The 18,888-nt window shown below is 34.7% G+C and overlaps 1 protein-coding gene across 1 annotated transcript in view; it reads right to left on the bottom strand.

Moving 5' to 3' along the window:
* The window catches only part of slco3a1a (solute carrier organic anion transporter family member 3A1a), a 59,392-nt gene that overhangs the window by 9,099 nt on the left and 31,405 nt on the right, over positions 1–18,888 (bottom strand). Inside the window, exons 3-5 of the mRNA XM_051870414.1 lie at positions 6,161–6,259; positions 3,283–3,558; positions 720–884 (exon numbers count right to left, since the gene is read on the bottom strand). Of these exons, the coding sequence (XP_051726374.1) occupies positions 720–884; positions 3,283–3,558; positions 6,161–6,259 (540 nt within the window). The remainder of the gene's footprint in view (positions 1–719; positions 885–3,282; positions 3,559–6,160; positions 6,260–18,888) is intronic.

Below are 18,888 nucleotides of genomic sequence, written 5' to 3'. Positions count from 1 at the left end.
CACATACAGTATATATATATATATATACATACACACATTTACAAACTTCAATGCTAGATGCGATTAATCACGATTAATCGATTTGACAGTACCAGTAAATAATAATAATAAAAATAGGGGAAAATATAATTTTTTTTCTGTTAATAATTTGCAATAAAATTTATATTAGAAAAATATAATACAAATAATTTAAATTGTATTGAAAATTACATTTGAAAAAAAATCAAAAATTATAAAAATAAATTTTCTGTTAATACTTCGCAATGAAAATTGCATTCGAAAAAAATGAATTGTATTAAAAATTAAAAAATAAAAATAATAATAAAAGTAAAAAAAATAATTTGCAATGAAAAAAAAACAAAACAACAACAACATGCATTTTCACAGAATTTTTCATGTGTGGGGTAACCATGATTTTGCCATGTTGCTGGATCAATATATTTTGTTGACCCTGGAACAACATTCCTGTCCAAAACATTTTGCCCTAACCCCTATCTCTACCCCTAAACCTAACCCTTCCCAACTTATCCCTAAAATCAGAGGGAAATTATAGGTGAATAACACTGATATAGAAGCACCTAACCCAAGACTTGACATAAACTGTAAACTTCTCTCTCAAATCAGAATGGTTGATTGGAATGTTGTTCCAAGATCAACAAAGATGTTGTACTTAAAATCACGTTCACCGTATACGCATACAGTATGTGTTTTATACACACCCAACAGCTGGTTAGCAGAGGAGGTGGTGAGGTTGAACTGCTGCTCCAAATATTTGCCCAGGAAGGCAGCAAAGCCGGCGACAACAGCAATCTCCATACAGGCAGCTAAGACGATACATGTGAACACTGGGTTTGACAGCAGGTGCTTGGTCACCTTGGGAATAACTGGAGTGGAAAAGGAACAGACAGAAATGAGGAGCGAAGAGATGGGAGGGTGGAAGAGAGACAGAGAGAGTTGAGTAAGTGAGTGCAAAATACAGAGTAATGACAGACTACTGCAGTATATAACATTCCCTAAATGTGAAGATTGACATTTGTTGGACTTGAATGAAGAAATAGATGATTTATGATGCAATCAACAGACAATCACCCCCTAATTTCCTGTTTCATGTCTAAAATGCTGCAGAGTTGTGGCTACATTCTGAGGAGCCGTCATTTTGATTGATTTATTTGACAGATGTGTCTGGAACATCCTGACGGAGACTGCATTCACACCAGATGGCAAAACCTTGAAAAATGCATCAACCATTTTGGACAAAACAGCTGCCTACATTATTGCTGCACTGTCTTGAAAGTATGCCTTTAGCTTTTGCTGCCATGGCTACTGTGCTAGTAATGCATCATGTTAGCTAGTATGTAATCAGATCTTACATGATTGATGGCTGCTGCTGTACAAAATGAGAGCCTTACAAGTATAGCACAATACCAGCATAACAATTACTCTATTTACAGACAAACAGATGAGACATGAGAACGGCAGAACGAACCCAGCGAGTGACAGGTTAGCATGTAAAAAGTCTTTCAGGCTGAAAGCTGAAAGCTTATGTCTAGCTGCAATCATATTTAACTCCAATAACAAGACTGAAAACAGAAAATATAAAATAAAATCTAATTCAAAAGATGAACAAAAACTATAATAGTATATCATTGATACTAAAATAACACTGACGCTGATTTTGGAGAAAAATCTGGAATTTAAAGGGGACCTATTATGCAACATTCACTTTTACAAGATGTTTGAACACAGATGTTTGTCCACAGTGTGTGTAAACAACCAGCCTATAATGGTAAAAATCCACCCACTCCTTTTTTTATAATCCCCATAAATCAGTCTCTCCAAAAGTGCGGTTTCAGATTTACCCCAATTCTTTCGTAATCGTGGACACCGTGGTTGAATTTCATTTATGAAGTAAATGTGCCGAAGAAAGTCGGTTAAGTGTTAAATATTTGTAACTTCTTCCTGAGTCTCTCCATCAATGTCCGACTCCGGTTTGAACAATGTAAGGCTGAACACCGTTACTGACAATCGTCATTTTAGCTGCGTGAGATTCTCCAGTTTTGTTGTTGTTGAGCAACCAAAGCACGAGCTGTTAAACCTCCGCCCTCTACTGGAAAGCAGTCCGGGAGCAGCAGCTCATTTGCATTTAAAGGTGTGTTTTTGCTCACACCCAAATAGGGGCATATCTGACAAGCTATAATAAATGATCTGTGGGGTATTTTGAGCTGAAACTTCACAGACACATTCTGGGGACACCAGAGACTTATATTACATCTTGTGAAAAGTGGCATAATAGGTCCCCTTTAAATATCCTAAAATATCTTTTATCCAAATGCAATGACTCAATCAATCAATCAAATTTTCACCCCCTCTCCTCACCACTATAAAATGGCTTAATTATTCTTGTTTTTCTGTAAAAAAAAAAAAAAAAATTTGAAAACAAGTCTTAAAGGTACACTATGTAACTTTTTTGGTTCAAAATTAACAACATTTAAATAATGAGTCAAAACATCATCAATCCTTCTTCCAAAACGTGTTTTTGTCTTATCCTGATTCACTATGGTAAGCCTGTTATAAGTGTTTATATTTTAGACCTGACATGATGAATTATGCAGAAAAATTGCGTACATATATCACTCGTCCGTGCTTGTCTCGTCATATCTTTAAATAGAGAAAAGTTGCTTCGAAGGACAGCTAAAACAATGTTCTTCCACAAAATGCATGCAGTTTTGTTTTTTAACTGCTAGAGGGCCAAAAGTTACATAGTGTACCTTTAATATCTCACACAGAAAATTCTGCAAAAATACTCTTAAGAACATGATTTTTTTACAGTGCTCCAACCACCTAGCTTCATTCTGTTATGTAACAACCACTTTTCACAGTCCAACTTATTCCTGAATTCTATGGAAATCTGCTTTTCTACAAACTCCTGCGGGTGTAGATTCTGTGTGGGCCTGCTAATAAGTAAGACTTAACTCTAATTGTCTAAATGCCTCCTCAGTGTACCATTAAGTATAATTAGACTTGTGATTAGAGGAACATGTCCAGTACAGTTTAAACAGATTTAAGCAGACCAAGCCTTCAATTTAACATAAGCATGCTATTTAAGAAAAAGACCCACATCAGGCTAGCATTTCTTCTTATTCTTTAAAGAAAAGTGTAACCTCATTCAGCTAAAACAGACTAATCTCAATATGAGTGCATAGAACATCACATGGTGAATGTGGAGGTGTTAGATTCGTTGGAAGGGAAGTGTTTAGTGGTTGTGTAACTGTGTGCTGAGACCTCGGAGCTGTTGGCAGCAGGACAGGCTGTTGCTGTTGGGCTGGTAGTTCTGCAGGACTCCATTGCTGGGCTTGGATTTCTCATAATCCTGGGCTAAAGATGAGGGCAGCATGGCCTGTTCACTCTCAAGACCTCCCTCCACCTCCTTGCAGGGCAGAGACTGGGGGAAACCAAACATGAACAGGGACGAGAAGAAGAGTAAGGCACCGCAGAGGAGAAAGCCGCCCCACCATGCACCGATCCAGCGGGGGTCATCAGGAGTGATGTTCAGCATAGCTGAGAAAAGCAAATACAGAAAGGAAAATACATAAATAATATGTAGAGGAATGATCATTCTCTTACATATGCAGACATCTGAGAAAATCTACTTCAAAAACAGCAAAACAAACTACATGATGCAATTCACAGACATCTGACATCAAAACTGAGTCATTGAGCTATTCTGTCTTATTCTGCTACAAATTTTTGTCTAAAGACATTTTATGGCTATATTTAATGCAGTGGGTCAGGTGTAGCTGAAATCCCTTACAAAAAATTAGTATACTTCATGTTCATTTTATTAAGTATACTTAAGTATATTTTTAAGTATACTTTGTGTAGTAAGTATACTAATAGCAATGTACCAGTAGTATACTTGTGTCTTATTTCAATACTACTTGGGACTATACTTTTAAGTATACTTTAAGTGTAACAGTAGTAAACTTTGAGTACACAACTACATTGTCCATTAGCTGCAACTATACTACAAGTGAACTTATAGGTATATTGATAGTTTACAAGTTAAATATTTGTAGCACTTTTTTTTCCGTTTGTTTATGAAAGTACACTTTGAAGTATACTCTCAGTAAACTACTAGTTTAGTAGTTTTATACTGCAAATATACTTGTAAGTTTTCTTTAAGTGAACTTAACATCATACTTATAGTTTACTATTTATATATTATTCTTGCACTTTAAGTATACTACTATGTTCCTATTTAGGTATTACATTTTATACTTGAAATATACCTTTAACTGTACTTTAAGTATTTTTAGAATAAATTCCTATGTACACTACCAGTGGACTATGCAAAAATTCACCTACTCAGAATTAGGAACATATGTGTTTTCTTTATAAATCAATATTTTCAAACAATGTATGTTTATAAGACACTAAGACAGTATGTAAAACTGTGAAAAAAGTATTTAATTGGCTACCCAAAAAAGAGTAAACACAACTACAAGCCAAGTATACTTAGAATACTCGATCAAAAGATTGAGTATAAGTATAGACTTTTCTGTCAGTACGAGTCAAGTGTACTTAAGTGTAATTTTAAGTATATTTCTGATAAGTACATAATTCAGTAGACTGAAAGTATACTTTCTTATTTAAAAAAAAAAAAAAAAAGTATACTTATAGCACACTTGAATAAACTTCTTTTTTTTATAAGGGATACCCTAGTAAAAAATAAATATACTAAAATGTCTTTGAAATACATTTATTTCATGCTAAGTATACTACAAATACATTTACATATTATGTACAAAATACCTTGCAGTTGTACTTTTGGTATACTAAACTGATATACTTAAAGGGTTAGTTCACCCAAAAATGAAAATTCTGTCTTTAATTACTCACCCTCATGTCGTTCTACACCTGTAAGACCTTCGTTCATCTTCAGAACACAAATTAAGATATTTTTAATAAAATGTGATTTCAGTAAACGAGGCATCATTACGTCTTAAGTGTTTCGAAATTTCAATGGTTCACCACTGGGGGACGTGACTTTGGTAGTTCGATACACGCTCCGAACCACTGATTCGAAACAAAAGATTCGTTAAGCTCCGAAACTTCATGAAGCAGCGTTTTGAAATTGCCCATCACTAGATATTGTTAAATAAAGTCATTATTTTGTATTTTTGGTGCACAAAAAGTATTCTTGTCACTTCATAACATTAAGGTTGAACCACTGTAGTCACATGAACTGTTTTAAATATGTCTTTAGTACCTTTCTGGGCATTGAAAATGTTAATTATCTTACTGAGCCATCGGATTTTATCAGAAATATCTTAATTTGTGTTCTAAAGATGAATGAAGGTCTTACGGGTGTGGAACGACATGAGGGTGAGTAATTAATGACAGAATTTTCATTTTTGGGTGAACTAACCCTTTAAAGTCTGCTAAATTGGAACAACTAATTTTGTACTTAATGCACTTTAATTGTGCACAAGTAGTGCTGAGGTCCAACTAAAGATATACTTAAGTATATTTGATTGTGGTAAAGTGGAACTATTGCAAGTACACTTTAGGTACACTTTAAATACCTTGCATTTGAAGACATATTTTATTCAAAGACCATAGTGATCAACAGTGCCATGAAAACACATTTTAGGCTTAATATTAAGAAATGTGCATTGTGCACAAGTAGTAGGCTACTCAAATTAAAGTTTAATGATAATTTTTATATCGGTAAGTCTCAATTGATTTGTTAGTAAGTATGTTAATAGATTTAAACTATAATAAAAGTATTTTAAATATGTTACTTTTTTACTAGCTAAATATAAATAGCATTTTCTAGCAAAGAAAATGCTATTTATGCTATTTACTTTTGACAGCATAGTGTGTCAGCAAGTAAGAATGTGCATCCTAAATATGAAAGTGTGCACTTGATGTGTAAAATGAAAGCCAAATTCTTTGTACTTTTCTTTTTCAGTTGATCCACTCACTGATTATTGATCATGACAGTGAGACAGAATTCGAGGCCTTGTGTTTCATTTATTCAAAAGATGCAAGAACCTTGTTGTCGGTAGGAAACAAAATGCCTTGCAGCAGTTTTCTACTGTTCTGAACTGAGTGTTTGTGTTGTATTTGGATATACAGAGAGTGAACTGACACTCACTTGTGTCGATGAGCAAAACATCCACATAAAAGTTGGTACAGACAGATCCCAGGATGAAACCACATGCAGGTCCAAACACTAGTGTGGAAAAGAGTATACCTGAAATACAACAATAAAAACGATCAGGAATCTTATTTCAGGAACAAGTGAAAATTTAACATCCATAAATTGATGCTCATTATACTATCATACAACATTTACAAAGTAAATTCCAACAATTGTTGTTATATATATATATATATATATATATATATATATATATATATATATATATATGATAAACAATTAGTTTAACCCCTTTGCATTCCTAAGGTCTCTTTTGAATGGTATGTGTACCACGAGCGGTACAGTGGAACGCTAACAGGATAAAATAGAATTATATAATATAAAAAATCATATTTGTTTTGTATTATTACTTAAATGGTATTTTATAATACAACATTATATAAAACATATTTAAAAAAAATTACATTTATATATTATATAAATGTAAATATTTTCTAATCAAGTTCATACTATAAACTAACTGTAATAAATCTTTCATAATTACAATAGCAAGAAAGGGTTTAGTTTTTCCCCAGCCACAAGGTGGCGCACTCAACCCAAGGAAAAGTCTCATCTAAAGAAGACAGATGATCTCATTTGCCATCAGAAATACATGAAGGAAGAAATACATGCTGCAATGTAATATACAGTGTGGAGTTTTCATTCTTTTCCCATGTTTTTCTCACATTCCAAGATAACATTCAAACAAGCAGAGGGTCACATGTCTATTCCTTGATGCAATCGCTATATAAAGTAATTGTATATGCTGTTATTTCAAGATATTACATGTTCCAAGATTAATTAATAATAATGTATTAAAAATAAGTTTAATAAATACTATGTTTAGTAATACTAAAAACCCAGTATAATAAAGATGAACATTTAAACACACAAACTATGAGCTCAAGCTGCCTGAACAAATATTCCAAGTGAAGAATGAGAACTAAATTCCACATAGCCGGAGTAATTCACCAGTTCCTGACAGGTTTGCATACAAAGCAAGAAAAAAAGAGATTTGCTTTGGAGCAGAGCTACGAACAGACGATGCTATGCTGGCAGACATCTGGGGCACAAATCCCTATTAATATGCTGTCAAAAAGTGTGACAGCAGCCCAGCAATAGCCCTGTGGGTCACATGCAGCTTCTGAGATTATGAAGCCTTTATCCAGGCACTCTCATCAGCTTTCCCCATCCTCTGCCATTCTCTTATTAAAACACACACAATATTGTTTCATTAAGTGTGCTGTGCTATCACAAAAAGTGGTCTTCCCCTCTGAAAATGTTCCCAACACAATTATTCAGCAAAGAAAAACATTAAAGGTTCCAGTGAATGTGCCAAATGTGTCTCACAGAGTGTTACGGACAAAGCAGAACTGGGATTCGACAGGGTAGCAGGACTGAAACTCAAATTCAGTTGTAATTTATGACATTTATGACAATTTATGAGGAACTGGGGTACAGCCGGCTGAACAAATGATGAAAGAGAGCTAAAAAACACAAAAGGTCAGCCTGTTACAGGTTGCTTGTGTCATTTAAGGACTCTAATATGTGTTCCCACAAATAATAATAATAATAATTATTTGTGAGAGTAAAATAATAATACACCGGGAGTTTGTGCAAGGAGGCAAGGGAGGCGCATATATATATTAGAGCCCGACCGATATATCGTTTTGCCGATTTTATCGGCTGATATGAGCCTGTCGCCGATATATCTGCATCGGCGTATATGCCGCCGATATGCCACCGATATAAACATTTATTTTTGCATATGCATATCACATCGCTCACATCACATATCCTAAATTAGCATAGTTTGTTAGTACAGTCAGTTAACGTAGCAGATTGAAAAGTTAGTATCTTTCTGCAGTCCAATAGACCATGGTGCGGTGGTGGCTTGAGTCTGTTGAATGGTGATTTAATGCTACGTTGTCACCTAGTTGGTGAAACGCGCTGCTATAAAGTAAATAAACATGTCCATATCTTTTACTCTTACAACGAGCTTATCATACTCGTTTGCTACATTAGTAGGATCTCCGTGATGCAGAAAAAGGCGGACAAAATCACGAAATCCAGTCATAAAACGGATTTTACTGTATAACACGGAATTTGTCATATTTTTGATTAATAAATAAAAAACAGGTCAGAACACTTAAATCAAATCACGATGTAGACTAGTGTCTGTGCATATTAAACTGCAAAAATTTAAATATGATCCTCATGTTCTGCATGTTCATTTGATTACCAGAAAATAAGCCATTGACTGCATAAACCTGCCCCTGTTGGATTGGCAGTAGCTTGCTTGCCCTACACAGGTAACTTGTGTATTTTATTAATTCAAGTTATATACATATATATATATATATATATATTGTTCTATTTGTGTTGTAAAGTAATTTATAATAAGTGAAGTTTACTGTTCAGTGGACTGATGCCAGGCTTATTTTGGATAATAAAGTTTATTGTTAAATTGTTAAATACCCTGCCTTTATTGCATATGTTTATCACGTCAGTTTTAAACTATAATATACACATAAAGAATATCGGCCGATATATCGATATCAGACTTTTTTTACTTCCTAATATCGGTATCGGCCCCCAAAAACCCTTATCAGTCAGGCTCTAATATATATATATATATATATATATACATACATGTGTGTGTGTGTATGTGTGTGTGTGTGTGACCCTGGACCACAAAATCAGTCATAAGGGTAATTTTTTTTTTTTAATTGAGATTTATACATCATCTAAAAGATTAAAATATTGAAATATTGAGAAAATCACCTTTAAAGTTGTCCAAATGAAGTCCTTAGCAATGCATATCCACTCACAAATATAAATTTTTGACATATTTATGGTAGGAAATTTACAAAATATCTTCATGGAACATGATCTTTACTTAATATCCTAATGATTTTTGGCATAAAAGAAAAATCAATAATTTTGACCCATACAATGTATTGTTGGCTATTGCTACAAATACACCTGTGCAACTTATGACTGGTTTTGTGGTCCAGGGTCATTTTTTTAAAATATATATATTTAAAATAATTTCATTAAAATTTTCAAATTTTAATCATAATTTAGTTAATATTTCATATAGTTAAATATTTTAAATATTTCATAATAATTCCAAAATAATTTAATAGACCTTTTGTTATTAGTACTGGTATAGCGATATGGCTTTGATAACACTTGCCATTAAAAATAATTAAACAAAAAAAAAAATTGATTTAAAAATAAACTTCCTTCATGTTTATTCTGCATTCATTTGGGGAATGACAGCCGTATTTAAATGCACGATTGAATCCGATTGACAGTGATAAATGGACAACCGACAGTGAGCAATGAACATTACAAAACAATCTGATACTGTATGTCAGATGATCTAGAATATAATTATAGATTTATTTATATAATTATATATATATATATATATATATATATATATTTATTTATTTATATAATTATATATATATATTATATTATTTATATAATTACACATTTTAATATTACATGCAATTAATTACAGAAAAATGTGATTCATTATTTTTTTCACAGCCCTAAATAAAACAAACTAGATAATAATTTGACTTAAAATATTTTTAACAATTCTAAAAAAAAAATACAAATAAATTATTACTGTTATAAAAATCAAAAATATTATAACAGATTTATATTGGATTAAATGTATATATACCACATGAATTTATATTCGACAAACAACCCAAAGCCAATCCTTTCACACCCCTGAAAACCTCACTCAACAGCTGGTGACCTTTGATCAGTAAGCTGGAATTCATCAAGTGCTGCTTAATGTGCCTGATACCGAGACAACTTTTAGTCTCTACACTGGAAAACATTATAGTTCACACATCAACATGCAAACGGATATGCATCCTTAAAGAGACCCGCACCTAAACCCACAGTAAAACCACATGCGAAGACACGTCATTTCTGAGTGCTGCCTCTGCATTTCAGTGTCAGATGGATGGAGCTGAAGCCACAATAAGGTCAGCTGCCCTAGAGGAAGAGGCCTCACATCACACCGAGCCAGACCGATGCTTGAACCACTTACAAGGCAGAAGCACAGCAGATGTGGCTCACTATCCTCCAGCATCCAATTAATGAGTCTTTCTGGAAAAAATGAGTCACTTTCACCAGTCCCTACATTACAATCCCTCAGATCAAAGCGAGAGTTTAAATGTGTGCATGAATGCTTGTTTGTGAGGACTGTTTCCTGAGCTTCTGGCCATCTAGGTGAGCGTACTCACACATACACACGTACACACTGCAAACCGCGCGTCCCGTTAGAAACCGCAACCACAAGGTCTGTTCTAGATTTACAGAACATCTTCCAGTTTTCAAATAGGAACAGGTTGTTGTGAAATATTTCCCTTCAGCTTCGATAGAAATTAGTGGTTTTTAAATGTTATTTTGAAAATGTAAAAATGCCGAAAGTTTTCTGTGATGGGTAGGTTTAGGGGTAGGGTTAGGGGATAGAATATACAGTTTGTACAGTATAAAAACCATTACGTCTATGGAGAGTTCCTACAAGAATATTGAACCAGACGTGTGTGTGTGCGAAGCTGAAGGAAAATGTTTCTTTGGATGGTTTAAAGGCATGTGTGTGATATATACAGGTGCTGGTCATATAATTAGAATATCATCAAAAAGTTGATTTATTTCACTAATTCCATTCAAAAAGTGAAACTTGTATATTATATTCATTCATTACACACAGACTGATATATTTCAAATGTTTATTTCTTTTAATTTTGATGATTATAACTGACAACTAAGGAAAATCCCAAATTCAGTATCTCAGAAAATTAGAATATTGAGAAAAGGTTCAATATTGAAGACACCTGGTGCCACACTCTAATCAGCTAATTAACTCAAAACACCTGCAAAGGCCTTTAAATGGTCTCTCAGTCTAGTTCTTTAGGCTACACAATCATGGGGAAGACTGCTGACTTGACAGTTGTCCAAAAGACGACCACTGACACCTTGCACAAGGAGGGCAAGACACAAAAGGTCATTGCAAAAGAGGCTGGCTGTTCACAGAGCTCTGTGTCCAAGCACATTAATAGAGAGGCAAAGGGAAGGAAAAGATGTGGTAGAAAAAAGTGTACAAGCAATAGGGATAACCGCACCCTGGAGAGGATTGTGAAACAAAACCCATTCAAAAATGTGGGGGAGATTCACAAAGAGTGGACTGCGGCTGGAGTCAGTGCTTCAAGAACCACTACGCACAGACGTATGCAAGACATGGGTTTCAGCTGTCGCATTCCTTGTGTCAAGCCACTCTTGAACAACAGACAGCGTCAGAAGCGTCTCGCCTGGGCTAAAGACAAAAAGGACTGGACTGCTGCTGAGTGGTCCAAAGTTATGTTCTCTGATGAAAGTAAATTTTGCATTTCCTTTGGAAATCAGGGTCCCAGAGTCTGGAGGAAGAGAGGAGAGGCACACAATCCACGTTGCTTGAGGTCCAGTGTAAAGTTTCCACAGTCAGTGATGGTTTGGGGTGCCATGTCATCTGCTGGTGTTGGTCCACTGTGTTTTCTGAGGTCCAAGGTCAACGCAGCCGTATACCAGGAAGTTTTAGAGCACTTCATGCTTCCTGCTGCTGACCAACTTTATGGAGATGCAGATTTCATTTTCCAACAGGACTTGGCACCTGCACACAGTGCCAAAGCTACCAGTACCTGGTTTAAGGACCATGGTATCCCTGTTCTTATTTGGCCAGCAAACTCGCCTGACCTTAACCCCATAGAAAATCTATAGGGTACTGTGAAGAGGAAGATGTGATATGCCAGACCCAACAATGCAGAAGAGCTGAAGGCAACTATCAGAGCAACCTGGGCTCCTATAACACCTGAGCAGTGCCACAGACTGATCAACTCCATGCCATGCCGCATTGCTGCAGTAATTCAGGCAAAAGGAGCCCCAACTAAGTATTGAGTGCTGTACATGCTCATACTTTTCATGTTCATACTTTTCAGTTGGCCAAGATTTCTAAAAATCCTTTCTTTGTATTGGTCTTAAGTAATATTCTAATTTTCTGAGATACTGAATTTGGGATTTTCCTTAGTTGTCAAGTTATAATCATCAAAATTAAAAGAAATAAACATTTGAAATATATCAGTCTGTGTGTAATGAATGAATATAATATACAAGTTTCACTTTTTGAATGGAATTAGTGAAATAAATCAACTTTTTGATGATATTCTAATTATATGACCAGCACCTGTATATATATATATTTTTTAAGCAGCACAACAATCCCAGCTGAGGAATAAGGGTCTTATCTAGCGAAATTATCGGTCATATTCTAAAAAAAATAAATAAAAATTATATACTTTTTTATATAATTTATAAATATATATATATAAGACTGGAATAATGATGTTGAAAATTACTATTAAATCTTATTTCAAATTTTAAATTAAATGAAATTATTGTTAAATTAGTGTTTTACTGTGTTTTTGATCAAATAAATGCAGCTTTGGTGTGTGTGTCTGTGTGTGTGTGTGTGTGTGTGTGTGTGTTTGTGTATATACACACCAGTAAAACCATTATGGAGGATTCACAAGAAACAGCTGCACAGTTTCCATCCCAACTGTTGTGCTGCCCAGCGTAAGGCACCGCAGTGTTTTTACAGTGTGTTGCCTAAGAGACTGCGTGTGTATGTTTGTATCTATGTATGCTGATTACTCATAGCAACGCTTCAGCACTGACTACCCTCACAGGAAACCTCAAAAAGGCAGCAGAAATCTTGCAATCACCTTTAAAGAATTGTGAGAGTTAGCTTGGTCTGAGGACCCTACCACAGTGAAAAAAACTTTCCATTAACTTCTTCTGAATGCAGTTTTTCTCTATATACAAAGAAGATAACTGTCAAAAGGTTTCTTGTGATTGATAAGCATCACTTCTAGGGAAACAAACATCATATTTATCTCAATGAGGTTGGATGGTTTTGATAAAAGAAAAAAACATGCTCTAATAAGATTTTGGCTCATAATCTATGTAAGTGGAGATAATTTGATGGTTTAAAGGCAAAAAAAGGGGGTGTTGGAAATATGTATAGTGTCAATCACTCTTCTTTATCTCTCCATCCCTTTCTGTCTTTCTGTGGAATCTCCCAAATTGCATCTCATTCTGAGTGTCCTTTCATTTTTATTTCTCATGGGGACATGTAACATATATAGGGTTAATAAAAACCTCTTGACTTCCATGAACACAAAACTGGGCCTTTAGTCACTGGAGGAATGGGCTACTTCCTACATCCTGTCCTCTATTCACCAATGTGCAGGTAATTAAGTCCAATTTACTGCATAGTACAAATTCTGTGGTAAGCATTTTTACCTTTACGACTTGAACCTTCATTAAAGAAAAGAGCAGGTATTAAAATGGCATGCTGGGTAAGGTCCATGATTCACTTAAATACCTTTGAAATTGGGTTTTCTTCCAGGAAGTCTTGTTTGTGTAAGAAAAAACATTTATGCGTAGCCTATTCCACCGGCACATTTTAACATCCTTTAGAGCACACTTTCATGGAAAATCTCAACATAATGGGATAATTCTGCCTTTTATTGCCTGAAATGTCTTTAGAGTACAGAAAAGAATGACATTTACTGAGAATTACACATGAATCAGCTATGTATCTGTGTTCAGCCCTTCAATACTCTCTTATAAGAGATCTTTATAAAGCATTAAAATTGTGTCTATTCTGGGTTTATATTTAATTTTATATAAAGGTTTATATAAGTCAGGCAGCAAATGCATACAAACTAAAAGAGCATGTCAATATTTCTAATCATAATTTTTAAAACAGAAATTCTCAAAATATGTGATAACTTAATTTTTTTGTCAGCGCATTAAAGGATTAGTTCACTTCAGATTTAGAATAAAAATTTCCTGATAATTTACTTACCTCCATGTCATCCAAAATGTTTGTCTTTCTTTCTTCAGTCGAAAAGAAATTAAAATTTTTGAGGAAAACATTCCAGGATTTTTCTCCATATAGTTCAACGGCTACCAACGGGTTGAAGGTAGGGATGCACCGATGTATTGGCCGCCGATATTTATGGCCGATTTTTGCTCAATTTACAACCATTGGCATATCGGCTTTAGCAGGACAAAGGCCGATATAACAAACCGATGGTTTATAAATTAATTGAGTGAAGGCACTGAGCTGTATAAGGACTGTTGCGTAATCCAAGCACTGCTGTCTGTGCTTTAATGCTAATCAAATAACAAAAGATCGCACACTATTCTTGACTAAGCAACTTTTGTAACTTTCATAAGTGTAGCGGACCCCATCCGAATAATGACCAAAACTTTACTGATGTTTTATAAAGTTTATAACTTAAGTCTGTTTTCACTCCAAAAAAATCACCATAAGAGCTAAACAAGAACAAGAAGTGCACATTAAAATATCTCTCCATTGCATTATCATCAACATACAGCGAATTACACAAAACACTTATTACAACTAACAGTAAACAAATACATACAGATCTTATGCCTTTTTGGGGGATGCTTAATAAACGGACAAACTTTAAATCTACAAAATATCTCTGAAGAACTGCGTGCTCTCCTTGTCACTCCGTAGACTAGAACACCAGCCAAAATAAGAGTCCCACCTTAGTAAAGGAGATGGTGCAGATCTCAAACATATTTAAACTTACAAAAAATATTAAAATGTATACAAAAAAAATTAGAAGATTAATCATAATAAAGTCTGTTACAATAAAGGATTAATATGCATTTAATTTATACAGTGAAGAATATGCAGTGCTATTTTATATTTGTTTACTTTATTTCTGTAGGCCAACTGAAAACTATTAAACCTACCTAAAAAGCACTGTTTATTTTATATATATCTTTGTTCTGTTGTATTTATGTAGGCCTGCTGAATGCTAAATGGATCCAATCCATGTTCATTAGAAATTATTTGATGATGCTTCGTATAATTTAATGCCGGTGTTTTTGAACTTTGCTGATTTAAAACATAACCAAAATACTATCTATTTTGATGACAAATTTTCAAAACACAGGAAGAGACAAATATCGGTATCGGCCCCAAAAAATCCTATCGGTGCATCCCTAGTTGAAGGTCCAAATTGCAGTTTCAATGCAGCTTCAAAGGGCTCTACACGATCCCAGATGAGGAATAAGGGTCTTATCTAGCGAAACGATCGGTCATTTTCTGAAAAAATAAAAATGTATATACTTTTTAACCACAAATGCTCGTCTTACACTGCTCTGTGATGGACCACGCATTACGTAATCACGTTGGAAAGGCCACGTGTGATGTAGGCAGAAGTACCGATCCAGTGTCTACAAAGCGAACGTGCAAAGACTAAGTCAAACGGCCTTTACAAAAAAAGGTAAAACAACGATGTTGGACGATTTTCAAGTTGGAGGACGATTTTCCGCATACATCACGCATGACCTTTCCAACATGATTATGTAATGTGTGGCACATCGCAGAGCTAGGGCAAGACGAGCATTTGTGGTTAAAAAGTATATAAATATTAAAGTATATTTTAAATAAAGTTTTATAAAGTATATTTTTTTAGAAAATAAACAATTGTTTCAATAGACAGGACCTTTATTCCTCATCTGGGATCGTGTAGAGGCCTTTGAAGCTGCATTGAAACTGCAATTTGGACCTTCAACCCATTGTATCCCAGTGAAGTCCACTATATGGAGAAAAATCCTAGAATGTTTTCTTCAAAAACCTTAATTTCTTTTCGACTGAAGAAAGAAAGACATAAACATATCGGATGACACGGGGGTGAGTAAATTATCAGGACATTTTAATTCTGAAGTGAAATAATCCTTTAAAAGCATATGGCAGTGGGCGTTAGATGACTTTAATGAGGTCTAAAATGACTGCAAGAAGCACTACAGTGTGTTAAATTATCATATAAGACAGTATTATGTGACAGTACTGCACTTTATGATATATCACTAACACTGTATTGCATTTAGGGTGATTAATAAGATAGATACTATTCAATATTCTTATTCAATATCCAAAACATTTGCTCAATTTTACAAAGATTTGAACACAAGCTGTTTTTTGTACATCACACAACAGACCGCACACGCACATCTCAGCAGTTCTTCAGCAGTTATCAATTCAATCTTATTTTCAGTGTGAGACAGAAAGGATAAATATGCAAAGTGCAAAGAAAACAAAGTAGAGAATTAATGCCGTTCTTACAGAAAGAGTGATAAAATAATGGGCGCTCTCACACTGACGATATTGCTAACCCTGTTAGAAACAGCTGTAAAGTTGTTAACCCAAGATCTACTCATCCAAGATCTTGCATGTTTCACACAGTTCATGCTTTGCCACCGCATTTTTGTGATGCTAGTCCTACTCAGGTTTGTGCAACAAAAGTAGCCCAAAAATATCCCAATGCAATCTTCTCCGTCAGGGGGCCGAATTCTCCACTCAATTTGTATGTCTGGGACTCTGGGGGATACGTACGGGGGTGGAAATCAACCCGCGAAAAAAAAAATTAACCCACGGCAACAACTTATTGCTGACAGGATTCCACATTCGGTAACACAAACACAATGATCATCATGATATTATCTATAAGAAATGGTACCAATGTTATGAAAAACAGTAGCATAATAACACTAACACACAGATCTGTAGAACAAGTAGGTTACAGAATAAAATATGCCAAATATACAAACACTGGCCATGAAGAAGGCTATGCTATTTGATTCAGTTTAGTACAATAACTGTCAGCTGTTATTTTATGATTATATATGAATTAAAGTAATATTTGATTTCATTTCAGTGCAAAAACGAAGGATGTACAATATATATAGGTGTCGTTATCAGTCAATATTAGAATGTTTGGTCACACTTTAGATTAGGGTCAAATTCTCACTAACTATTAACTACGACTTTTGTCTCAATAAACTCTTGATATTATTGCTTATTAATAGTTAGTAAGGTAGTTGTTAAGTTTTGGTATTGGGTAGGATTAAGGGATGTAGAATAGTCATGCAGAATAAGGCATTAATATGTGCTTTATGAGTACTAATAAACAGCCAGTATCCTAGTAATATGCATGCTAATAAGTAACCAGTTAATAGCAAAGACTATAGATATAGAAAGACGCACACTCGCGCTTAGGACTGCACATGCGCATTGGCTTGTCTAGCCTGAAAAATAAGCTTTTTTAATGCTATTTGAGCATAAGAAACAACATTTATGGGACAGTTCATGTCAGATATTGTTGCTGATTTGAAATATGTTATTTAATTGTGAGCTCGCCAAGCAGTTTTTGAGATTTCAGGATTCCCCCATTCAAACTTCCCGGAGGCGTTGCAAATATGGCCACCGAGTGAACAGACTTTCCTTGAAAGAGACTTTGTTAATAGTGAGAATTGGACCCTAAACTAAAGTGTTACCGAATGTGGTCATGTATTTTATTTATCTTTGCCATGATCTAATGCTCTTTTTAAAACACAAAAAATTTACATTGTTAAAAGGTGCAATATGTAATATTTTCTGTCCACTAGAGGTCGCTAGAGGCCTATTCAAAACAAAGGCGTAGCTTGATGACGCCAAGTTTGAGCGCGGAATCTTGGGACATGTGGTCTTCACCTCAACGGACGGTGAAATACAATAGGGATAGGACTCAGGAAGAAATCATGTTCATGGATGCGATTATTAACGTTACTGTAGTATGAAGCAGAGCAGGACCGAGTGTTGTGGGAGCTGAATGAGGCCGCTGGAGCGATTGCGCAATACACGTCTCATGAGCAAAATTCAAGTTAAAATTTTCTCACGATTTACAAATAGTTGCAAACATTTGGGATATTGTAAGTACTCAACTGAACAAAAAATATATAACACTGGCCTAGTGGTTTTTGGATATTTTACTGCAAAATTCTTACATATTGCACCTTTAAATGTAACCTTTAGTAAATCTCAAAATGAATGTCAAAATTAGTTTTTCATAATGTTGTGATGCCTAAAGTCACTTGTAGCATTTAAAAGGATTGATTTTAGTTCTTACTTTTAATTTATTTAGACAAAAAAGTATTTTAATAGGTACCATTTAACGGTTATCGGCCATAATGTGAACATAATTATAATCTTTTTGATATTGGCCACAATTTTAATATCCGCGCAACCCTAACAAAAACAGATTGTTATTATATACTATGATTTGGATTGAACCAAAAACTCATTTTTCAAGCATGCAAATGTTTTCTTCAATTTCAGCTATTTTTTTGTACATCCCAAGGGTTGGTTAACACTTAACCTTTCTTTAACAGATTTCAGCCTTTTCTTTTTGTTAAATGAAGATCACACTACAACTCCTTCATGGTACAAAGAAATTTTAGTTGAGCTTCAGTGAAGAGTTTTTTGACATGCTCATTATAACCTGCTGCTACAGACTTTTTAGTACCTATACAGTAATCCAGAGCGAGCTTACAAAGCAACTCCACCTGCGTGCGTAATTCCACTTGAGCTTACGCGGCATGAATACACACACACACACACACACACACACACACTCCCACAAAATGACACGGGTAAGCATGCACATACCGTACAGTTACTTAAGTTCTAAAAAGCATTCAATTAACAGATAGACATGCACAGTGTTCTACCTTAATTCAAAAACAATAGATTG

The sequence above is a fragment of the Ctenopharyngodon idella genome, chromosome 18 (genome assembly GCF_019924925.1).
Source record: "Ctenopharyngodon idella isolate HZGC_01 chromosome 18, HZGC01, whole genome shotgun sequence".
NCBI classification, from domain to species: domain Eukaryota; kingdom Metazoa; phylum Chordata; class Actinopteri; order Cypriniformes; family Xenocyprididae; genus Ctenopharyngodon; species Ctenopharyngodon idella.
The sequence above is the reverse complement of the archived record's forward strand: the minus strand, read 5'-3'. Positions and strand labels throughout refer to the sequence as shown.